Here is a 25,888-nt window from a genome sequence, read left to right as displayed (position 1 = left end):
TTTAATATACGAAAGTGCTTAAGGAAATTTCCTGTTTCATTTTTCCTTCGTGGTCTGACATTGTCATATATATATATATATATAATATATATATATATATATATATATATATATATAATAGTGGTCACCATTCTCATTATTACCCTCAGGATATATATATATATATATATATATATATATATATATATATATATATATATATATTAAGACCCGAGAGCTGCAAGCTTTCTTTTCCAGCGCCTCAGTGTGGCGATACAGAGGGGAAATGCGCACTGCATCCAGGGTTCCTGCCCGCCATCTGAGCAGCTGGAGGAACTCGACAACCTATGACAACCATCTTTGTGACCCATATGTAACTCCTTTTTTGTAACAAAGTTCAAATAAAGTAAATATATATGTGTACATGCAAAAGAATGGGGGTGGTAGGAGAAGATAATATTAGTGTTCAGTGAGAGACCACAAGGTCTCCTCTGAATACTTTTTATTTTCTTCTCCGAGGCTATGGGTCCCCACATTGGCACCAGAGGTGGTACCCTCACAAACTTCTTTATATATATATATATATATATATATATATATATATATATATAAAGTATATTTTGGTAGCAGTCTTTCCTGTAGACATATATTATTAAATATGACCGAAAAAGTAAGATTAATAATTCTAACACGAATTTTCTCAATCTTTCGTACATTTCTTTTCACTGTTGGAGGTAAATAACAAATCAATTCACCAAAATTCATTTTTATTTCTAGTCTGACGCGACACGAGCGCGTTTCGTAAAACTTATTACATTTTCAAAGACTTTAGTTTACAAATACACAACAGAATAGAACTTACGCATCTCCGATTTTATATCTACATTTGAGTGAGGTGGATGGGGTGAGGTGGCATTAATAGGGTATTAATTTCATCAACACAAGACAGAACAAGAGGTGGCATTAATAGGGTATTAATTTCATCAACACAAGACAGAACACGAAACAATGGGTATTGAATAGAAGTCTTTGTAGAAAGCCTATTGGTCCATATTTCTTGATGCTTCTATATTGGAGCGGAGTCTTGAGGTGGGTAGAATATAGTTGTGCATTAATTGGCTGTTGATTGCTGGTGTTGACTTCTCGATGTGTAGTGCCTCGCAAACGTCAAGCCGCCTGCTATCGCTGTATCTATCGATGATTTCTGTGTTGTTTACTAGGATTTCTCAGGCAATGGTTTGGTTGTGGGAAGAGATTATATGTTCCTTAATGGAGCCCTGCTGCTTATGCATCGTTAAACGCCTAGAAAGAGATGTTGTTGTCTTGCCTATATACTGGGTTTTTTGGGGCTTACAGTCCCCAAGAGGGCATTTGAAGGCATAGACGACGTTAGTCTCTTTTAAAGCGTTCTGTTTTGTGTCTGGAGAGTTTCTCATGAGTAGGCTGGCCGTTTTTCTGTTTTTATAGTAAATCGTCAGTTGTATCCTCTGATTTTTGTCTGTAGGGATAACGTTTCTATTAACAATATCTTTCAGGACCCTTTCCTCCGTTTTATGAGCTGTGGAAAAGAAGTTCCTGTAAAATAGTCTAATAGGGGGTATAGGTGTTGTGTTGGTTGTCTCTTCAGAGGTTGCATGGCATTTCACTTTCCTTCTTATGATGTCTTCGACGAAACCATTGGAGAAGCCGTTGTTGACTAGGATCTGCCTTACCCTACAGAGTTCTTCGTCGACTTGCTTCCATTCTGAGCTGTGGCTGAGAGCACGGTCGACATAAGCGTTAACAACACTCCTCTTGTACCTGTCTGGGCAGTCGCTGTTGGCATTTAGGCACATTCCTATGTTCGTTTCCTTAGTGTAGACTGCAGTGTGGAAACCTCCGCTCTTTTCCATGACTGTTACATCTAGAAAGGGCAGCTTCCCATCCTTTTCCATCTCGTAAGTGAAACGCAGCACGGAACTCTGCTCAAATGCCTCCTTCAGCTCCTGCAGATGTCTGACATCAGGTACCTGTGTAAAAATGTCGTCAACATACCTGCAGTATATGGCCGGTTTCAAGTTCATTTCGACTAAGACTTTTTGCTCGATGGTACCCATGTAGAAGTTTGCAAACAGGACACCTAGGGGGGAACCCATGGCGACCGCATCTACTTGCTTATACATGTGCCCATCCGGGCTCGAGAAGGGTGCCTCTTTAGTACAAGCTTGGAGTAGTTTCCTCAGAATGTTTTCTGGTATGTCAAGAGGAGTGCAGGCCGGATCACGATACACTCTGTCGGCTATCATCCCGATTGTCTCGTCCACTGGTACGTTGGTAAACAGGGATTCTACGTCCAACGAGGCTCTTATCCCTGTGGCCCGTGTGCCCTGCAGTAAGTCAGCAAATTCCTTTGGAGACTTCAGGCTGAAGGCGCAAGGGACATAAGGAGTCAGCAGGCCGTTGAGTCTCTTCGCCAGTCTGTACGTGGGTGTGGGTATCTGGCTAATGATTGGCCGAAGTGGGTTTCCAGGCTTGTGTGTCTTGACATTTCCATACGCATATCCAGGTTTATATTCCCCAATAACGTTTGGCAGGTGGAGTTCGGATTTCTTGGCATTCACAGTTTCGATCAGTTTGTTGACCTTTGCTTTCAATTCGGTTGTTGTGTCCTTCGTTACCCTTTGGAATTTAGTTTGGTCAGAGAGTATGAGGTTCATTTTCGCCAGATATTCGTCTTTTTTAAGAATGACGTATATTGGCGACTTGTCACCTCTCCTGACAACTATCTCCTTGTTCTCACGAAGGCCCAGAAAGTGGAGTTGGAAATTCTGTTGGACGACATATTCGACCTCGAGACACAAAAGAAGGTCACTACCAAAGATACCTTACAAGCAGAACTTATTGCAGAAGGAGGAAAGAATCGAGGCAACTACAGAAGCACCATACTGTCCCCCGAGCTCAAAGCGGCAGCTAAGAGCCTTCGTGAGAACAAGGAGACAGTTGTCAGGAGAGGTGACAAGTCGCCAATATACGTCATTCTTAAAAAAGACGAATATCTGGCGAAAATGAACCTCATACTCTCTGACCAAACTAAATTCCAAAGGGTAACGAAGGACACAACAACCGAATTGAAAGCAAAGGTCAACAAACTGATCGAAACTGTGAATGCCAAGAAATCCGGACTCCACCTGCCAAAAGTTATTGGGGAATATAAACCTGGATATGCGTATGGAAATGTCAAGACACACAAGCCTGGAAACCCACTTCAGCCAATCATTAGCCAGATACCCACACCCACGTACAGACTGGCGAAGCGACTCAACAGCCTGCTGACTCCTTATGTCCCTTTCGCCTTCAGCCTGAAGTCTCCAAAGGAATTTGTTGACTTACTGCGGGGCACACGGGCCACAGGGATAAGAGCCTCGTTGGACGTAGAATCCCTGTTTACCAACGTACCAGTGGACGAGACAATCGGGATGATAGCCGACAGAGTGTATCGTGATCCGGCCTGCACTCCTCTTGACATACCAGAAAACATTCTGAGGAAACTACTCCAAGCTTGTACTAAAGAGGCACCCTTCTTAAGCCCGGATGGGCACATGTATAAGCAAGTAGATGGGGTCGCCATGGGTTCCCCCCTAGGTGTCCTGTTTGCAAACTTCTACATGGGTACCATCGAGCAAAAAGTCTTAGTCGAAATGAACTTGAAACCGGCCATATACTGCAGGTATGTTGACGACATTTTAACACAGGTACCTGATGTCAGACATCTATCTGCAGGAGCTGAAGGAGGCATTTGAGCAGAGTTCCGTGCTGCGTTTCACTTACGAGATGGAAAAGGATGGGAAGCTGCCCTTTCTAGATGTAACAGTCATGGAAAAGAGCGGAGGTTTCCACACTGCAGTCTACACTAAGGAAACGAACATAGGAATGTGCCTAAATGCCAACAGCGACTGCCCAGACAGGTACAAGAGGAGTGTTGTTAACGCTTATGTCGACCGTGCTCTCAGCCACAGCTCAGAATGGAAGCAAGTCGACAAAGAACTCTGTAGGGTAAGGCAGGTCCTAGTCAACAACGGCTTCTCCAATGGTTTCGTCGAAGACATCATAAGAAGGAAAGTGAAACGCCATGCAACCTCTGAAGAGACAACCAACACAACACCTATACCCCCTATTAGACTATTTTACAGGAACTTCTTTTCCACAGCTCATAAAACGGAGGAAAGAGTCCTGAAAGATATTGTTAATAGAAACGTTATCCCTACAGACAAAAATCAGAGGATACAACTGACGATTTACTATAAAACCAGAAAAACGGCCAGCCTACTCATGAGAAACTCTCCAGACACAAAGCAGAACGCTTTAAAAAGAGACCAACGTCGTCTATGCCTTCAAATGCCCTCTTGGGGACTGTAAACTCCAAAAAATCCAGTATATAGGCAAGACAACAACATCTCTTTCTAGGCGTTTAACGATGCATAAGCAACAGGGCTCCATTAAGGAACATATAATCTCTTCCCACAACCAAACCATCGCCAGAGAAATCCTAGTAAACAACACAGAAATCATCGATAGATACAGCGATAGCAGGCGGCTTGACGTCTGCGAGGCTCAACACATCAAGAAGTCAACACCAGCAATCAACAGCCAATTAATGCACAACTATATTCTACCCACCTCAAGACTCTGCTCCAATATAGAAGCATCAAGAAATATGGACCAATAGGCTTTCTACAAATCACTTCCATTCAATACCCATTGTTTCGTGTTCTGTCTTGTGTTTAGGAATTTAATACCCTATTAATACCACCTCACCCCATCCACCTCACTCAAATGTAGATATAAACAAATCGAAGATGTGTAAGTTCTATTCAGTTGTGTATGTGTAAGCTAAAGTCTTTGAAAATGTAATAAGTTTTACGAAACGCGCTCAAGTGTCTCGTCAGACTAGAAATAAAAATGAATTTTGGAGAATTGATTTTTGAATTACCACCAGCAGTGAAAAGAAACGTACGAAAGATCGAGAAAATTCGTGTTAGAATTATTAATCTTACTTTTTCGGTCATATTTAATAATATATGTCTACAGGAAAGACTGCTACCAAAATATACTAATATATATATATATATATATATATATATATATATATATATATATATATATATATATATATATATATATATATATATATATATATATATATATATATATATATATATATATATATATATATATATATATATATATATATATATATATATATATATATATATATATATATATATATATATATATATATATATATATATATATATATATATATATATATATATATATATATATATATATATATATATATATATATATATATATATATATATATATATATATATATATATATATATATATATATATATATATATATATATATATATATATATATATATATATATATATATATATATATATATATATATATGTCGTACCTAGTAGCCAGAACTCACTTTTTGGCCTACTATTCAAGGCCCGAATTGCCTAATAAGCCAAGTTTTCATGAATTAATTGTTTTTCGACTACCTAACCTACCTAACCTAACCTAACCTAACTTTTTCGGCTACCTAACCAAACCTAACCTATAAAGATAGGTTAGGTTAGGTTAGGTAGGGTTGGTTAGGTTCGGTCATATATCTACGTTAATTTTAACTCCAATAAAAAAAAATGACCTCATACATAATGAAATGGGTAGCTTTATCATTTCATAAGAAAAAAATTAGAAAAAATTTATTAATTCAGGAAAACTTGGCTTATTAGGCAAATCGGGCCTTGAATAGTAGGCCAAAAAGTGAGTTCTGGCTACTAGGTACGACATATATATATATGTCGTACCTAGTAGCCAGAACGCACTTCTCGGCCTACTATTCAAGGCCCGATTTGCCTAATAAGCCAAGTTTTCCTGAATTAATATATTTTCTCTAATTTTTTCGTATGAAATGATGAAGCTACCCATTTCATTATGTATGAGGTCAATTTTTTTTTATTGGAGTTAAAATTAACGTAGATATATGACCGAACCTAACCAACCCTACCTAACCTAACCTAACCTATCTTTATAGGTAAGGTTGGGTTAGGTAGCCGAAAAAGTTAGGTTAGGTTAGGTTAGGTAGGTTAGATAGTCGAAAAACAATTAATTCATGAAAACTTAGCTTATTAGGCAAATCGGGCCTTGCATAGTAGGCTGAGAAGTGAGTTCTGGCTACTAGGTACGACATATATATATATATATATATATATATATATATATATATATATATATATATATATATATATATATATATATATATATATATATATATTCCTTTCGTTATTCGAAGAGGAATTTGAAGAAGTGTTTGACTTGCAACAATCATCGAACCCATCTGTGACATTCATCAATGTTTCCCATTGTCGTGTTTTTCAAGAGATCCATAACCTTTAAGCACCTTTTTGTATTATTATTTTTGTATCAACCCATGTATATCTTGTAACCATCAAACACATAATAAAGCACAAAAAATAAAAAAAGGAAGGGGGTGGTAGGAGAAAAGCACACAGAAACTGTATTGGAGGGGATCTAAACATTCCCTCTAATGCGTTATCCGTGGTTTCCTCCGAGGCTATGGGTCCCCCTTCTTCCAGCTAGAGGTGGTACTCTTTATATTAAAAAAAATTATATATTTTTCTCAATATTTCTTATGTTTCTTTTCACTGTCGATGGTAATTCAAAAATCAATTCTTCAAAATTCATTTTTATTTCTAGTCTGATGCGACACTTGAACGCGTTTCGTAATAACTTATTACATTTTCAAAGACTTTAGTTTACACACACACAACTATAACCTGCAAACACTAAACAGCTTTCATTTTATATACCTGCATTTGGGTCAGGTGATATGTTACAACAGTTTTGGATGAGGTGAAAACAAACTTTCTTCACACGATATAACACGAAATAATGGGTATAATATTGGGTAAGTTAAAGGGAAGAATGGAAGTAACTGCAAAATGCCTATTGGCCCATATTTCTTGATGCTTCTATATTGGTGCGGAGTCTTGAAGTGGGTAGAATATAGTTGTGCATTAATTGGCTGTTGATTGCTGGTGTTGACTTCTTGATGTGTAGTGCCTCGCAGATATCAAGCCGCCTGCTATCGCTGTATCTATCGATGATTTCTGTGTTTTTTGTTAAGACTTCTCTGGTGATGGTCTGGTTGTGGGAAAAGATTTTATGTTCCTTAATGGAGCCCTTTTGCTTATGCATCGTTAATCGCCTGGAAAGAGATTTTTTTGTCTTGCCTATATACTGAGTTCTTTGAGGCTTACAGTCCCCAAGTGGGCATTTGAAGGCATAGACGACATTGGTCTCTTTTAAAGCGTTCTACTTTGTGTCTGGAGAGTTTCTCATGAGTAGGTTGGCCGTTTTTCTGGTTTTATAGTAAATCGTCAATTGTATCTTCTGATTTTTGTCTGTAGGGATAACGTTCCTGTTAACAATATCTTTCAGGACCCTTTCCTCTGTTTTATGAGCTGTGGAAAAGAAGTTCCTGTAAAATAGTCTAATAGGGGGTACAGGTGTTGTGTTAGTTGTCTCTTCAGAGGTTGCATGGCGTTTCACCTTCCTTCTTATGATGTCTTCAACGAAACCATTGGAAAAGCCGTTGTTGAGTAGGACCTGCCTTACCCTACAGAGTTCTTCATCGACTTGCTTCCATTCTGAGCTGTGGCTGAGAGCACGGTCGACATATGCGTTAACAACACTCCTCTTGTACCTGTCTGGGCAGTCACTGTTGGCATTGAGGCACATTCCTATGTTTGTTTCCCTAGTGTAGACTGCAGTGTGGAAACCTCCGCTCCTTTCCATGACTGTTACATCTAGAAAGGGCAGCTTCCCATCCTTCTCCATCTCGTAAGTGAAACGCAACACAGAATTCTGCTCAAATGCCTCCTTCAGCTTCTACAGATGTCTAACATCAGGTACCTGTGTAAAAATGTCGTCAACATACCTGCAGTATATGGCCGGTTTCAAGTTCATGTCGACTAAGACCTTTTGTTCGATGATACCTATGTAGAGGTTCGCAAAAAGGACACCTAGAGGAGATCCCATGGCGACCTCATCTACTTGCTTATACATGTGCCCATCCAGGCTCAAGAAGGGTGCCTCTTTAGTACAAGCTTGGAGTTGTTTCCTCAGAATGTTTTCTGGTATGTCAAGAGGAGTACAGGTCGGATCACGATACACTCTGTCCGCTATCATCCCGATTGTTTCATCCACAGGCACGTTGGTAAACAGTGATTCTACATCCAACGAGGCTCTTATTCCTGTGGCCCGTGTTCCCCGCAGTAAGTCAACAAATTTCTTTGGAGACTTCAGGCTAAAGGCGCAAGGGACATAAGGAGTCAGCAAGCCATTGAGTCGCTTCACCAGTCTGTACGTGGGTGTGGGTATCTGGCTGATGATTGGCCGAAGTGGGTTTCCAGGCTTGTGTGTCTTGGCCAGGCTTGTGTGTCTTGGATACGTGTATGGAAATGTCAAGACATTTGACATTTCCATCATATGTCAAATGTCTTGACATTTGATGGAAATCTAATCGCCCCTTGACCATCACGACCATAAGTCCGGTCATGATGGTCAAGCAGATTAAGGCGTCCTGTAAATACCAGTTGCATTGCTCCTGGCAGTATGGGTTCGAGTCACTTCTGGGGTGTGAGTTTTCAGTCGAATATAGTCCTGGGGACCATTCAGGCTTATTCGCATTTGTGTTCCTCACGTGTGCCCCAAAGAATGAGGTGATTTGATAAAATGCTATGCCCAATATTACCATCTGAGTGCTGGCGGGAAAGTGGTTTAAATAGCTTCGGCTATCACTTCTTTATGTCCGGTCGTGATGGTCAAGCGGATTAAGGCATCCTGTAGAGACCAGTTGCGTTGCTCCTGGCAGTATGGGTTCGAGTCACATCTGGGGTGTGAGTTTTCAGTCGCATATAGTCCTGGGGACCATATATATATATATTTATCATTTGTATGCGGAAAATCCACTGAGAAATGGGAGAGAGAGATGAACGTTTCGGCCGATCTGGGCCTTTGTCAACACCGGACTGAAAGAAATCACAAAGGAAGAGATGAGGCAGACACTAGATCCTGACCACCATCTCCTTTGGAAAGAATTAGCCAGAAAAAGGTATAGATTAGCTTAGAGTGGTCAGAAGGATTTAAGCGGTAAGAATAAAAGATTAAAGAAAAAGCCTCATTGAACCTACATAAAATATTAATATAATATTGTTATGAGACAATGTAACTATTATAGTTTTTTCTTAAACTGTTGTACAATATTGTAACTTAAAACTGGGTCAAGTTTGTACATACCAGTACTAACATTGAGAAGATTTGGACATTGTCTAATTAGGGCAGACTCAATTAAATTCCGTTCCACAAAGCCATTGCAATTGGTAATGCTTTTCGCCCCATCTGAATTAATAGTGTGACCACACAAACTTGTATGTAGATACAAAGCATTAGACGTTTGGGCAGTTCTTATACTATAAGCATGTTGGGACATACGTAATTGTAAGGATTTTCCTGTTTGTTCAAGTTACACAGACTCACAATCATTACAGGAAATCGAATACACACAACCTGCTGTACTAGGGGATTTTTTTTTATTAAATTAGACTTGATTCCCTGCAATGATTGTGAGTCTATAACGGACAGAGATAACGGAGGGTGCTCTGATGTACCTCGCTGCCTTTTATGCCATGGCCATCACAAGGTTATGTCCAAGAGTTGCCCGGTATATCTTGAGGCCCTCCAGTTGGACATCGATCATAAAACAACGGGGACCCCTTGACATGAGCTGTTCCAGAGGTTGCGCACTCTCAATCAGCCTATCGCTTCTTCTTGCCTCCAGATTCCCCCTGGTCGGTCCTCTTCACAAGTAGGAACTAGCAGACACTCTTGCCTGTCCCAGTCACATGCCTCATTCGCCCAGGTTGCTAATCGATTTTCCCTCCTGGGTAGCCTTGACATGGACGGAAACTCATCTACGGATAAAGACATGGACGCTCTGTCTCGGCCGGAGCCTGGCACTTGTCACCCTCCTGCCTCTCCTCAAAGAAGCCAACACTGGCGTGGTCGACACACCCATCGATCAGGAGGTACTGCTCCAACAGATAGCCCTGATGATTCTCTGGTCCCCCAGGCGCTTTCCCAGGGGATTGTGACACTGGTGGAACATGAGGCCCAGAGCGAAGCATCCACCAGTAGCAGGCACCGTCAAGAGAGTTTGCTAGCCGATCACTGCTTCCGTCAGGCAGAGAGAAGCATTTGTCAACAGCCCTTGAACTGGCTGTCAATGATACCACACATTTTACTTACTTTGTATGAGGATTTTATGGCTTTTTCTAGTGGTTCCCCTTTTGTAGACACTTGTGCACAGGTGGTCAAAAAGTTAGCTGTTGTATTTCATGGTTAATGGCGCCCCATCCTGAGAATACTGTGGGGTTTTGGAATGCCCGCTCCTTTTTTAAGAAGATGCAAATTCTACGCAATTTTATCGCCAGTGCACCACCATTGATTGTGGGACTGTAAAACTTGGCTTACAGACGACCTTTCCTTCATGGTGCATGGTGCCGGGGTATTCGGTCTATAGACAAGGTCGGCAAGTACGGGGTGGAGGGGGACTTGAACTCTTGGTCAGGAACTCACTTCCCAGCTCCTTGCTCCAGATTCACTCCTACCGGGGGGGGGGGGGTGGCATTTAGAGTTCATGGCAGTGAAGGCAGCCGTCTCCCATGGGTGGGGCACCTTTGGAGTACTGTATAACCCCTGTCTACCGGTAACGAAGAAAGAACTAGAACACTATTTTGGTTAGATCACAGACACCTGCCTCGTCATGGGTGACTTTAACACTCGGCACTCATCATGGCAACCTATGCAATCGGGTCACCACCACAACATGGCTGGCCGAGCCCTGTTTCAGTTTCTTGACTCTCCAGACCTCTCCTTACTGACGCCGCCAGCTTTGGGAACCCGGATAGCCCCGCTCAATGGCCATAATTCAACGCTCGATCTTTGCATTGGAAGAGGCCCCTTCACGATGGCACAGATATGGACCGGGCCGTACCTGGGTAGTGATCACCTGCCCATCGTCATCTCCTTCGGGTGTACTGTTCGTCCTGCTCTGATCACCCGAAGATCCAAGAGGATCTTCTAAGAGGAGGGGTGGCTTGGCTCCCAGGTGGATGACTGGTCGACCCTTTCCCCAGTTACTGCAGATCGCCATGGGTCAGCAGATGCTCTCTCCGAGTCCCTCTTCAGTGTAGGCTCTCGGGATTTCAGAAGGACTAGTGGGCCAGATCACCAATCCTTCCCACCGTAGGGCACCATGGTGGACCCCTGAATGTGGGCAGGCAGTACTGGACCGGCGACGTGCTTGGAATTCGTGGCGGCGACACCCTACTCCATTGCAGCGACAGTCCTTCCACAGAGCGGACGCCAAGTGTAGACGAACAGTCCTCCTTGCCAAACGCAAGGCCTGGGCTGATTACTGTGCCTCTCTCTGATTTGACTTCTCCTCTGCGGAATCCTGGGGCTTTGTTCGCAAGATGACAGGTAAGTACTCCCAGCCCTCCATCCCACTCAGAGACCCCAGTGGTAATGAGGGCCTGGGGGAAGTACAAATAGCCGAACTTTTAGCTGACCACTTTGAGAATGTTTACCGTTCCTCACTTCTTTCTGTGAGTTCCATAGAACAGAGCTCCCGACAGGGTATAGGACTAGCTCAGGACTTGGATCGTCCATTTACATCTGTTGAGCTGGAGGACGCACTATCACTCTCTAGGTTGGGGACTATGCTAGGGATAGACAACGTTCCATATGAATTTGTTCGGAGGACGCCCAGGATACTTCAGTCCCAATTCCTTCACTTCTATAATGTCTGCTGGTCCTCTTGTGTCTTCCCTGATCCATGAAAACACGCTTCTACCATTCGCCAAGTCATGGAAGGATCCGTGTGTCTCGAGTTCATATCGGTCCATAAGTCTGCGTCCATGTCTCGGAAAACTGATGGAAAGTCTTGTTCACACCCGGCTATAATGGGTGGTGAAACCTTAGGTCTCCTACCTAAGGGCATCACTGGAATTTCGGCCGGGAAGAAGCACGATAGACTGCCTCCTCTCCTTGGAACATCGAATAATGAACACTTATCACCGGAGAAGAATGCTCCTTGCAGCATTCTTCGACATCAAGAGTGCAGTTGACTCTGCGCCTCATTCTGCTGTCCTCCAGAGTCTGGCTCGACTAGGTCTCTCGGGTACGGCGCTGAGGTGGTTCCAAAACTACCTACATGGCCGCTCATTCAAAGTGGCGGTTGGTGGAGTCGTTTCCACGTCCCGCCCTCTCTTGCGTGGTGTCCCTCCCCAGGGAGTGATTCTCAGCCCGCTATTATTCTCTATTCTTCTGTCTGATCTCCCGGTATTCCGGGGGTTCAGGTTTTAGCCTGTGCCGATGTCGTAACCCTCGTGGTGGATGGTACCACTCTCCTGGAGGCACAAGGCTCCCTGCAAAACACCGTGACTGTGTTCTCTGCAATTGTGCTGGGGAAGGGGCTCACCATTAACCCGGTGAAATGTTGTATCATGAGCTTCTCCTGGACCTGCTTGCTAGACAAGCCAGTGGTGACCGTGGAGGGCCTTCGTTTCCCGATCGCTACGGAACACAGGTGGCTGGGGGTCGTTCTAGATGGCCCTCGGCTGATGTGGAGTCATCATGTGGATTACCTTCGGGCCTCATGCCTTTGTCGCATGAACATCATGAAACGGCTCTCTGGTGTGGCATGGGGGGGCTTCACGGGAGTCGCTCCTAGCTCTCTATAAGGCCTTCATTAGTAGACAAATCATGTATGTGAATGAAGTCTATGGCTCAGCAGCATCATCGGTCTTGGCAAGACTTGATCCCATTCAAAATGGTGCCCTTCGCTCAGCGTTAGGAGCTATACCCTCCTCGCCACTTCTCTTTCTCTTCATGTCGAGTCAGGGTTAGGGCCCCTGCCCTCTGAACGTCTCCTCACCCTCTGTCGCCGGCTTCAACGGATAGTGCATCTCCCTGCTACCCATCCACTTACTCGCCTGCAGCTTGAGGCTAACTGGTGGAATGTGCAAGCTGGACACTCCAGACGCCGCCAGTTGCCTTTCGTCGTCCGGGCCTTGGATGTATATTTACAGTTTTTTCTTCCCGTCCCTGTACTCATCCCTGGCTCGATCATCTCATCGGTGCCTCCTTGGGCAGAAGAGCTCATCCGGGTTTCTGTGGACTTTTCCAAGCCTCCTCGTCGGAAAAGTGATTTAGAGGGTCTGGCCCCTTTAATTTTTGCAGACCTACGAGCTTCCTTATAATCTGGATACTTGCAGGTTTACACAGATGGGTCCCACAGAGATCAGCCGCCATTCACATCTGCGGCAGCATACTTTGCTCTTTTTTCCTTCTGTCAGACGTGGAAACTCTCCCCTGCTCATTTGTGCCTGGCCGGGGGAACTGTTTGCAATCTTACTAACCTTACGACTACTTCGACAAGTTTCAGGGCCCTCTGTGGTCGTTATCTACTTGGACTCAGTTACAGCCCTACATCTGATATCATCTCGGCATCCACGAGTCCATCGTCATACTGTATCACAGATCCATAGCGAACTGCTATCACACTCTGGTACTCCGGGTTGGTCGATCTATCTCCAATGGGTCCTGTCACATGTCGGTATTAATGACAATGAGGTGGCCGACGGAGCAGCAGGGATGGCGCATGCTCTCCATGACTCTATAAATGGGCCTCTGGACCTTTCCGAAATTCTCCTGCAACTCCGGGCGGCTTGCCTCGCGAGTTGGGAGGCAATGATGGAGCCAGCACTCAGGTCCTCCTCTCTGGCAGGTCTCCGGGATGGCTCCTCCCCGTGTCCACGGACTCGTCATCATTCTCGACTCCTTGACACTGCCATCACTCGTCTCCGGATTGGGCACACCTGCCTGGCCACACATCTCCATCGTCTACGGCTGATAGATTCCCCATACTGCCAGTGGTGTCCGACCCAGGAGGATACAGTGGAACACAATCTTCTTCACTGCCCTCGATTTCATAGCGCTCGCGTCAGACTACAGAGTGCCGTTCGTAGGCTGAATATTCCCCGCCTCACAGTTCCCGTTCTCTTTGACGGGGCAGGTGCGAGAGACAAAGACGTCCGTCATGACATCCTTCGCCATACTTTCCGCTTTATCCGTCATGTCCGTGGCCTGAAGAGACTATAAAATATGTGGTCTGAGGAGATTGTAGGGTCTATGGCCTGAAGAGACTATAGAGACCCCATCCCTCTGCTATTTCCCGGTATCGGGTAGCCGAGGCACATCCGATCCCACGATCGTCGTCGCCCCCTGAATCAACACAACAACAACACTTCTTACATTTTCAAAGACAATTTTACATACTCTGTTTAATGCCAATATTCGTTTTAGGGTGAGGTGATATGAAAAATGTTTTGGGTGAAGTGAGAGGACAGAAATCAATAGGTAAAGATAATTTTACATACTCAGAATATGAATCAATGGGTACATTGCATGTTTTCTCTTCTTGCTTTCTTGTTTGTTCAGGGTCTTGAAATGAGTAGAATGTAAGTATGTGTTAATTGGCTGTTGTTTGCTGGTGTTGACTTTTGATGCGTGAGGCCTAGTTGATGTCGAGTCTCCTGTTGTTGCTGTATCTATTGATAATTTCTGTGTTGCTTGTTAAGATTTCTCTGGTGATGGTGATGGAGTAGAGTTCGAGATTCTATTGGACGACATATTTGACCTCGAGACGCAAAAGAAGGATACCACTAACGACACCTTGTAAGCGGAACTTATTGCAGAAGGAGGAAAGTTTTGAGGTAACTACAGAAACACCATACTGTCCCCTGAGCTCAAAGCGGTATCTAAGGGTCGCGGTGAGAAGGAGATAGTCGTCAAGAGAGGTAACAAGTCGCCAATATACGTCATTCCTAAAAAAGATGAATGTCTGGCAAAAATAAACCTCATCCTCTCTGACCAAACTAAATTTCAAAGGGCAACGAGGGACACTACAACCGAACTGAAAACGTAGGTAAACAGATTAATTGAAACTGTGAACGCCAAGAAATCCGGACTCCACCTGCCAAAGGTTATCGGGGTATACAAACCTGGTTACACATATGGGAATGTCAAGGCTCACAAGCTTGGAAACCCATTTCGGCCAAAGGTCCTGTCAAGAGTGTTGCTTCTACGACGTCGCTGATCAATTTTTTTTACTGCAAGCCGCTGCAAAGTTTTGGCTGGTTGATATTTTGCAACATGATAATTGGCACGACGATTTTCAACTGCAGTACGTGCGGTGGTATCCCTGGCAGATCGAGTGAATTCAAAAATTCTGTTGGATAATTAACCGCTTCATCTGCTTCCACAACAGTGTCGACGGACTTGTATGTGACGCCTGCTTTCAATGTTAGGCTTATTAATATTGTTTAGTTCGTAGACGTCTTTGTTCTTGGCCTCAAGAATAGCTCGTTCACTTAGCCAATCGTGATTCTTATAATTGATTTGAATTTTGTGAAATATTTTTTCAATCAATTCTCCTTTTGACATCACTAAATTACAGAAGTTATGAAACAATAAAATTCGTCCTGAGGTCAGATCAACCGGCACGTTTCCGTTCCCAATTTCCAGCAATTGATGTGAGAATATCTCAGCTGATGGATCATTTTGCAGCTGGACACGCATATTTGTAGTTAATTTTAACGTCTTTACGTGGCGCCACAAAGTAGAGTATTTCAGGCACGCATTTATTTCGTCCGCTGGTGTCGATCGCGTAATTACAGGTAATGTTTGCCTGAAATCTCCTGCAAGCAATATTTATGCATTCCCAAATGGTCTGATGTTTCCACGCAAATCTTGCAATGATCAATCAAGAGCCTCGAGCGATTTTTTGTGGGCCATTGTGCATTCATCCCAAACAATGAGTTTGCATTTCTGCAATACTTTTCCCATGCTCGACGCTTTCGAAATGTTACACGTGGGAGTTTCAATGAATTGCATGTTCAATGGAAATTTCAAAGCCGAATGAGCAGCTCTTCCACATGGTAGCAATGTTGCAGCTATTTCGGACGACACAAGAGCTAAGGCTATGCCATTTGGAGATCGAATTGCTTCAAGATTCAATGTAATTAGGAAGGTTTTACCAGTTCCTCCTGGCGCATCTAAGAAGATTTCTCCAAGCCCAGTATAGACAGTTTCAATTATTCGATCGTAAATGCTTTTTTGCTTAAGCGTTAGCTATGGCATATTTGAATGCACATAAGACAACAGTTCACCCGTGTTGTAACTTTGTTCACGACGCAATTCTACATCAAACGAAGCAGCAGCCGATCGATTCGGTGATGGCATTCCCAAATAATTGAGAACTTTGTTCGCGATTTCTAAGCACAAATCTTCAATCATTATCAACTCTTCGTTGTAGATTTCTGCTGTGAAATCCATGTTCATATTTGAATTTTCCTTTCGTATTCGATGGACAATGTCTTCAGCCATGTGCGATTTATATTTCTCCCATACCTGTATTGGAGATGAAGGAGAGCAGGCAGTTGATATGATTGCAAACAATGCACGAATTTGATTTGGATGTGACGTGTTGGACGCGTCATTAATGCATACATCCCATTGTCGGTCGTTCTCCAATAAATTCCGATCTTGACATGCACTACGGAAATTGGCACGTGTAACGCTGTTGACAAATCTCAATTGCTGGAAAGTGTAATGAGTTGTATTTCCTGATGTTTGATAGGAAATGCTTTGATTCGTCGGTATATCCAGCAAGCAAAGTTTGTAATGGCTCTGGCGGTTCTGCAAGTTAAGGCAGTTTAATTTTTCCAGCGGCGCAACACATTCCTTTCGTTTCTCCATTAAATTTGAAAGCCTTGCAATAAGGACACACTTCAGTTATAGTGCCGATGAGAACATGCCGACTCATATTATAATCATCAGCTGGGTTGTACTGGTATGCATGGCGATTGTAATCGCATGATTGGTGAGCACGGAGTCGTGTTTGAAGGTGATCTGCTGTTTCTTGCTGATATGTTTCAGCCACTCTCAATCTGTCGCGTTCATTCTGTTGAGAACGAAGCAGATCTGAAGCTGCAGAATGCCATAGCCGTGCTCGTAACCGTGCATCCTTAAGTCTGGCTGCACGTCGCTCTGCTGCTTCCTCGGCACGTATTTGAGCCATTCTTTCTCTGTTTCGCTCGTTTGCTGATGGCCGTTCATCCTCAGTTTGAGTTGCAATTACTCGTCGGACTATATATATAGTCGACTATATATATATATATATATATATATATATATATATATATATATATATATATATATATATATATATATATATATATATATATATGCATATATATATAAATAAACTTTAGACACACACACCTGCCAGGGAACATGAACCCTGGCCATCTAGATGGCAGGTACACTTATACCCACTACAACATACTCAGAGCCCTTAAAATAAATGGGAATTCTGGGATATTTAACTCCCTGACAACCCATCCTCCTCCAGGCAATGGTACAGTGAGCGATCATTGACGTTTTCTGTGAAGCCCTGTTATATGTGAGAGAACACGTAGTCCATGCTTAATGTACACACTTGCTTAAACACCTTTTTAAGGGCTCTGAGTATGGTGTAGTGGGTATAAGTGTGTACCTGCCATCTTGATGGCCAGGGTTCAAGTCTCGTGGTGGGTGTGTGTGTCTAAAGTTTCTATACTTCTAACATGCGTGTTTAATCAAGTGTGTGCATTAAGCATGGACTACGTGTTCTCCCACATATAACAGGGCTTGATAGAAAACGTCAATGATCCCTCACTGTACCATTGCCTGGAAGAGGATGGGTGGTCTGGGAGTTAAATACCTCAGAATTCCCACTTCTTTTAAGGGCTCTGAGCATGGTGTAGTGGGTATAAGTGCGTACCTGCCATCTTGATGGCCAGGGTTCAAGTCCCCTGGTGGGTGTGTGTGTTCTATACTTGTAACTTGCGTGTTTAAGCAAGTGTATGCTATATATATATATATATATATATATATATATATATATATATATATATTTATATATATATATTGTCGAATATGACTGAAAGGGTAAGATTAATAATTCCAACATGAATCTTCTCAATATTTCTTACGTTCTTCTTCACTGTCGAGGGTAATTGATAAATTAACTCTCCCAAATTCATTCTTTATTTTTAGTCTGTCGCCTGAACGCATTTCATAATGCTTATTACATTTTCAAAGACTTAGTTTACACATAAAATGCATCATATTTATACTCGTTTTGGGTGAGGTTATATGGCACAAAAGTTTTGGGTGAGGTGACAGAGCATATGCCAGAAGACGAATCAATGGGTATAAATTGGGTATGAAAACATAAGAACGGAAGTAACTGCAGAAGGCTTATTGGCCTATACTTCCTCTTGCTTCTTCTATGTTGGTTTATGGTTTTGAAGTGGGTAGAATATAGTTGTGCATTAATTGGTGGTTGATTGCTGGTGTTGACTTTTGATGTGTAGTGCCTTGCTGATGTCGAGTCTCCTGCTATTCCTGTATTTATCGATGATTTCTGTCTTGCTTGTTAAGATTTCTCTGGTGATGGTCTGGTTGTGAGAAGAAATTATATGTTCCTTGATGGAGCCCTGTTGTTTGTGCATAGTTAATTGCCTAGAAAGAGATGTTGTTGTCTTACCTATATACTGAGTTTTTTGGGGCTTACAGTCCCCAAGCAGGCATGTGAAGGCATAGACGACGATGGTTTCCTTCAGGGCATTCTGTTTGGTGTCTGGGGAGTTTTTTATGAGTAAGTTGGCCGTTTTTTTTGTTTTTGTAATAAATTGTCAATTGTATCTTCTGATTTTTGTCTGTAGAGATAACATTCCTATCAATAATGTTTTACAGGACCCTATTCTCCGTTCTATGAGCCGTCGAGAAGAAGTTCCTGAAAAAACAGTCTAATAGGGGGGTACAAGTTATGTGTTAGTTGACTCTTGAGAGGTTGCAAGACGTTTCACCTTTCATTTTATGACGTCTTCAACAAAACCGTTAGAGAAGCCGTTGTTGACTAGGCCCTGCCTTACCCTACAGAGTTCTTCATCGACTTGCTTCCATCCTGAGCTGTGACTGAGAGCCCGGTCGACGTAACCGTTGACAACACTCCTCTTGTACCTGTCTGGGCAGTCACTGTTGGCATTGAGGCACATTCCTATGTTTGTTTCCTTAGTGTAGACTGCAGTGTGGAAGCCTCCTTTCCTTTCCATGGTTTTTACATCTAGAAAGGGCAGCTTCCCATCATTCTACATCTCGTCCGTGAAACTCAACAGAGAATTCTGCTCGAATGCCTGCTACAACTGCTGCAGACGTCTGACATCAGGTACCTGCATGAAAATGTGGTCAACATACCAGCAGTATATGGCGGGTTTCAAGACCATGTCAACTAAGACCCTCTTATGGACTTGACATGACATGGACTTGAAACCCGCCATATACTGCAGGTATGTTGACGATACTTTTATGCAGGTACCTAATGTCAGACGTCTGTAGCAGCTGAAGGAGGCATTTGAGCAGAATTTTGTGTTGAGTTTCACGTACGAGATGTAGAATGATGGGAAGCTGCCCTTTCTAGATGTAACAGTCATATAACAGTCAAATCATGAACTTACATAATCTCCTCACATCAACAACAAATCATACAAGCTGTTTGAATATATTTTAACACAAGCATCTAACTTCATCAAGTAATTTAAGTATTTTTCTACATCACTGCTACTTGAATGTTTCACTACACGAGCAATAATTTTAATGAATACTACAACAGGTTAAAACCATGAACCTAGAGTATGGAATTTATATAATACTGCATAGTTATGATCTAGTGAAATTACTGGGTTATAACATTCACCCATAACAAACACTGTTTGACCTCAATGCTCGAGATATTTCATTCCATATGTGCTTTGCTTCTATTTTGTCAAAGTTTGGTGGCCTGTATATACCTCCTATTATCTTCTTCTTCTTCTTCTTCTTCTTCTTCTTCTTCTTCTTCTTATTATTATTATTATTATTATTATTATTATTATTATTATTATTATTATTATTATTATTATTATTATTATTATTATTTAATTCTAACCAAATAGGTTGGTCTTCAAGATACATGGATCAATTACACTATAATCCTAAGAATAAAATTAAAGTTATAATCTAGTCATATAATTTACAGACAAGTTGAGCAAGATGGAGGACGCCGAACTGAAGAAGAACTTCATTGAGAACTTCTGCGTGAAAGTGAAAGACGAGGAAGGACTCATAACCTACGAGATCAACACTGAAGTTATTCACAAGGATGAAGATGGCAAGATACAGGTCATGTCCATTGGACCTGTGAATAAGGGCCCCATCAAGTTGGTTCTCCTGCTGGGAGAGACAGGCGCCGGCAAGACCAGAGTCCTCAACACCATGATCAACCATCTGTTAGGTGTCAACTTTGACGATAATTTTAGGTTTCAGTTGAAAGATTATGTTGAAAGTGATGATCTCCTCCAAGTGGAAAGCCAGACAGAATATATCACTGCTTACATTGTCTGCCATCAACTTGGAATGCCTATTGAGTGTAATTATATGTTGATTGACACACCTGGGTTTGGTGACACCAGAATGAACCACGATAAAGTCCCAATAGAGCGACTAACAATTTTCCTGACAAATGAATGTGGGATAGATGACCTTAATTGTGTTGCCTTAGTTGCTAAGGCAAACCAAAACAGAATAACATCATACCAGATACAAATGCTAGAAGACTTTACTTCAGTCCTGGGAAGTAATATTGGTGATATAACGCAGCTTCTGGCAACATTTGCAACTGATGACACTTCGGCAGTTGTTGATGTGGTGAAACATGCTGGAGTCCAGTTTGTCAACTTGTACCAATTTGACAACGGGCTTCTATATGATCCACTCTGTGATGGTCTTCTCCAGAATCACAAACATGCATACCTTACATATAGATGGAACAGGATGCAAGCAGAGTATAAAAGATTTTTTGAAGATTTACAAATTTCTGCTCCAGTAAACCTTAAAAGAACTGGGGACCTTTTGCTGGAGGAAAAATTACTCGAAGAAACAAAAACTGAATTGATAAAAACGGTAGCAAGTATGGTCCATATAACCAACACAAATAATAATAAGCATAGGGAAATAGAGAAAATTAAAGCGCAGGCTGATAGAATCAACGTAACTAAAAAGATAATGGTAAAATTTAAATCTTCAGTAACCATTGGATATCACTTCCTCAACTGTGACATTTGCAGACAAACTTGTATGGAGTGTGAAGACCCAAAAAATTTTCTTGCTGGATTTGCAGGAACTGGTACTGGGGTTGGCACGGCAGTTTTTACGGGAATTGGTACTTCAGTAACTTCTGGAGCAGTGATGGGGGCAGAAGTGGGTATCTTTGGTGGTCCAGTAGGAGTTGCAATTGGTGCAAGCATTGGAACTGTCCTTGGTTTAACTGCTGGTCTCACTACAGGACTTTTAATGAGAAAAACAAAGGCAGATTGTCTCAATAATATAAATGGACCATGCAGCAGTCGTGAATGCTCTCATGATATGATGGACCATAAAACTGAGACACAAAACTATGTCACGGAAGAAAGAGAAATAATTGATGATATTGAGAAAGCCAAGTATGATGCATTTATGAACACCATAACGCAGTTAAAGACAAAGGTTAGAGACAATAATATTGCAATGGATGATCTACGTAAAGATATGCAAGATATTGCTAAAGCTTTGTTGCAACACACTAATAAAATAGTTGAACTGAGCCTGGGACATAAAAGCTTAAATACAAACTCTGTAATAGATGAAATAATCTTGAATGAAAGAGAGAACTGGCAACACGTTGAACTCTTACAGGAGTTCAGGAGGACAGTAATGCTAATACAAGCTCAAGAGCTCAGTGATGCAGGGGTTGATGTCAATATTATTGGACAAGACGTTCATAGTGATAGCTCTGTCCCTTGGTATTGATGCTATTGATATATAAAATACAGTCTCAGTTATTTCTCTTTCATGGATAGGGGGAAGGAGGGGAGGGAGGTGTAAGCTTTTCAACACTGCTTCTAGAGGTGTCAGTTTGTTTCAAGAATTACCACATTTTGTTTTTTACATTATTGAGTAAGTAATATTTTTATTATATTGTTCAGGAAAACTGTTCTTTACTGCTAATATTTTGAATGAATGCTATTTCATATCATAATTTTTTTCGTGACGAATTGGAGAATATGATCAAATATAATCCAGAAAGCGTGTAGCACAATCCATACAGTCCATCCACAATAGTTAACACCCAACACATAATTAATGAAAGCCCAGTTCCCTTGAGTCGTGGATTATGATTGACTCTTCAAACAGATTGTTGTTTGAAGATCAAACAGCAATTATGTTTATGTCGTTATTATACTGTTCTAATAATATCATGTCTGGCCCTGGTAGCCGTGGAGTGAGGACGTCTTGCCGACCCTCCCTGGTTGTTGGGGTTGTTTGCCATTTTGGTCGCCAGGTGGTGTGGACGTCTCTGCCCTCCCAGTTTTGTTGCTGCCTGGCTACGTGTTGATGTGGCAGTTCTGACATGGGAGGCCATCTTCCCCCTGTTGTGCATGTGAACTCTGTGGGCCTGGAGTTCACTTGTAAGGCTGGATATACGAACATCGAGATGGTTATGTGTGACATGCTTCATATCCCAGTGGAGGCTATCTACGGTGTTGAGCTTGTTACAGCCTACCGGGTTGTTCTCAAGTTTGTGAGGGAGGAGGAGTACCAGGACTTCCTTCGTCGGTATGAGGGGCGTACGTTGCCGTTGCCGGGTGATGCTGGCTCTTTAGCGATTTCGTATCGTAGTGGTGCCCTGACTTATGTCAGTGTCCATGGGGCGCCCCTGGAGTTCCCTGAAGACCTCCTTCGGCGTTACTTCGGGAGGTATGATGCTATTGTCAGCATGCGGGTGAACATACTCTCCTCAGGGGAGGTATGCTGGAAGGCGGACAAACATTCGTACCTTGGGAATGCGCCTGCGGTCGGATATACCGTCTTCTGTCCGGCTGATGGGTTACTATGTCTGGGTGTATTATGCACGGCAGCCCCGTACCTGTTTTCGGTGTGGCGTGTTGGAGCATCAGGCTGCCGGGTGCTCTGAGGCCCCAGCTGCTCCTGTCAACTTGTTCTGGGAAGAGGATTTCTCGCCGCTCCCTCTGGGCGAGGATTCCGGGGATGCGGAGGTGCGCGTCCTGTTAGCTGCTGAGGCCCCCCCCCCCCTGCGTCGCCTGACGTGCCTCCGGTTGTTGCTGTCCCTCCTCTGGGTATTGCAGTGCAGTCGGATGGTCTTCCTGCTCCCGCCACTGTCCTCGCTGCTCCCGAGGGCCTTCCTGGTGCTCCCTGTGAGGCGGCACCGTGTTCTCCCACGTCTTTGGCTGCTACGCCTGGCCCTGTGTCCGTGCCTCGGGTCCCGGATGTGCTGAGTGCTGGGGTGGATCCGGCGCTTCCTCCTGTCCCTGGCCTGGTGCCCCATGTGGTTGAGGATGCTGCCGTTCTGCGACGTGCATCAGTTCAGCCGGCTTGTGTTGCGCGTGTCTCTGAGTCAGCCTGCGGGTCTGATGATGTGCAACCAGAGCCTAAGCATTCCCGGCGTTCTTCTCAAGCATGGGCCGACGTTGGCAAATTCGCCGATTGTGGATCTTCCGGCGACGGAGGGGTGGCTCCGGGTGTGTTGCAAACTACGGTGGTGGCGGAGGTGCATTTGCCTGAGGATGACGGTGCCAGTGTTTCGGCCTCCACTGATATGGTGTCTGAAGGTCCTGCTTCGGGTGTGTCGCCTACGTCGGATGGCTCCAATTCTTTGTGGGGGGTGGTTCCCCCTGCTGAGGTTGGTGGTGAGTGGGGTGGCCTGGTGGTGGTATTGAAGAAGGCTGCTTGCTCTGGGAGTTCTGTTGCCCCCTCCTCGTTCCCCGTTTCCTCGGCAGCGGTCTCAACGCCTCTTCTGTCTTCAGTGTCTCCTGCGTCCCCTGCTCCTGTGCGTATGGCGGCGCGGCTGTCTCGGCAGCCCTTGTACGCTTCTTCGTTATCATCTGCTTCCTCGAAGGGCGTGGTTTGCGCTCCCTGGCCTCGTTATGCACTTGCGTCAGTGAGCTTCAGGTTTGGCCGATGCCGCCTGATCTAGAGATTCCTGAGTTTATGCAGGCCCCGCGGCAATATCTGATTTGGGAAGCCTATAAGAGGAAGTATTCTTGGGATTTATTCCTGAGAAACATGCTCCTGACTCTGAGTCCTGTGCTCCTCGCCTATGATATTTCTTTTTTTTTATATTGTGTGTTGTGGGTTGTTTCCATTTGTGTGCATGGTTGTTGGGTGTGGGTGGGGTGTGCGTGTGTGGGTGTGCGTGTGTTTTATGTTTCCCGGTTCCTGCGTGCTCCGGTTTGATTTTGTGGGTTTTCTTTGTATGGCTTGTGTGTGTGTGTGTGTATATGGTTCCTGTGTGGTCCGGGGTTTGGTTCCGTGTGTGTGTCTGGTTGTGGATGTCATGTTTTTATTGTTCTGTTTTTTGTGGTTGTATGTTTGTATGGTGCTGTTTGTGCACTTGATTGTGTCGTGTTGAGTGCCCTTCAGGCTGTTGGTGTGACCCGGTCTAGGTTTATGCTCTTTGTCGTGTTTTGCCTTTAGTTTGTTATGCATTTTATGTTTCCTTTCTTGTTATTTTTATTATTGTTATTATTATTATTGTTATCACTTTGTAGTATGTTCCCTGTTTATCTGTTCCTATGATTATGTTGTACTTTGTGCCCCTCTGGCTATATTGTTTGTTCTATTGTGTTCTGTGCTTGTGCCTCTCCTTTTGTTTATTGCGAGGCCGGTAGTTAGTTGTGTGTGTTCTTGTTTACTGTTTGTGTTGTTATTGTGCCCTGTGCAGCTTGTGTTTCTTTTTCTTGGCTTGTTGTATATTTGATTTTCTTGTTATATTTTATGTTGTTATCTTTATGCCTTACCTGTACGTTGTGATGACAATGTTTGTTTTGTTTCATGTGTTATTATGTTTTGTGTATTGCTAGCCTGTTTATATTGCTTTCTCTTGTATTCTGTTTTGTCTTGATGATTGCTGTTTTTTCTTGTTGTTTGTACTGTGCTGTCGGTCCTTCTGGCCGATAGCTTTTTGTTTTTGCTTGTTAACATGTCTGTTAACATCTTCTGTTATTTTTATTGTATTTACCTTGCATGCTTGCATGTAAAAAAAAATTGTTTCAAGAATTACCACATTTTGTTTTTTACCGTATCGATTAAGTAATATTTTTATTATATAGTTGAGGAAAACTGTTCCTTACTGCTAATATTTTGAGTGTATGCTATTTGATATCATAATTTTTTTTCATGACGAATTGGATAATATGATCAAATATAATCCAGAAAGCGTGTAGCACAAACCATACAGACCATCCACAATAGTTAACACCCAACACATAATTAATGAAAGCCCAGTTCCCTTGAGTCGTGGATTATGATTGACTCTTCAAACAGATTGCTGTTTGAAAATCAAACAGCAATTATGTTTGTGTCGTTATTATACTGTTCTAATAATATCACCAGTTATATAAGTACTATTTATTTAATTATGCAACTGCAGCCTAGTACTGCAATTACATACCAATACGATTTTTTAATGTGAATGTCTTAATTTGTATTTGTCATTGAGCTCAATAATACGGATTATTATTGAGCAATAGTACGGATTATTATTAAGCAATAATAAGGATTATT

At 42.8% G+C, this 25,888-nt stretch overlaps 1 protein-coding gene across 1 annotated transcript in view; it reads left to right on the top strand.

Annotated features, from left to right (window-relative positions):
* The window catches only part of LOC138349492 (uncharacterized), a 29,957-nt gene extending 6,569 nt beyond the window's left edge, over window positions 1–23,388 (top strand). The window contains exon 2 of the mRNA XM_069337383.1: window positions 20,307–23,388. Within this exon, the coding sequence (XP_069193484.1) occupies window positions 20,321–22,114 (1,794 nt within the window). The 5' untranslated portion in view covers window positions 20,307–20,320 and the 3' untranslated portion in view covers window positions 22,115–23,388. The remainder of the gene's footprint in view (window positions 1–20,306) is intronic.
* Window positions 23,389–25,888: the final 2,500 nt, after the last annotated feature.

This window comes from Procambarus clarkii, chromosome 37 (assembly GCF_040958095.1).
Source record: "Procambarus clarkii isolate CNS0578487 chromosome 37, FALCON_Pclarkii_2.0, whole genome shotgun sequence".
NCBI lineage: Eukaryota > Metazoa > Arthropoda > Malacostraca > Decapoda > Cambaridae > Procambarus > Procambarus clarkii.
This window is presented reverse-complemented; position numbering and strand designations above follow the sequence as displayed.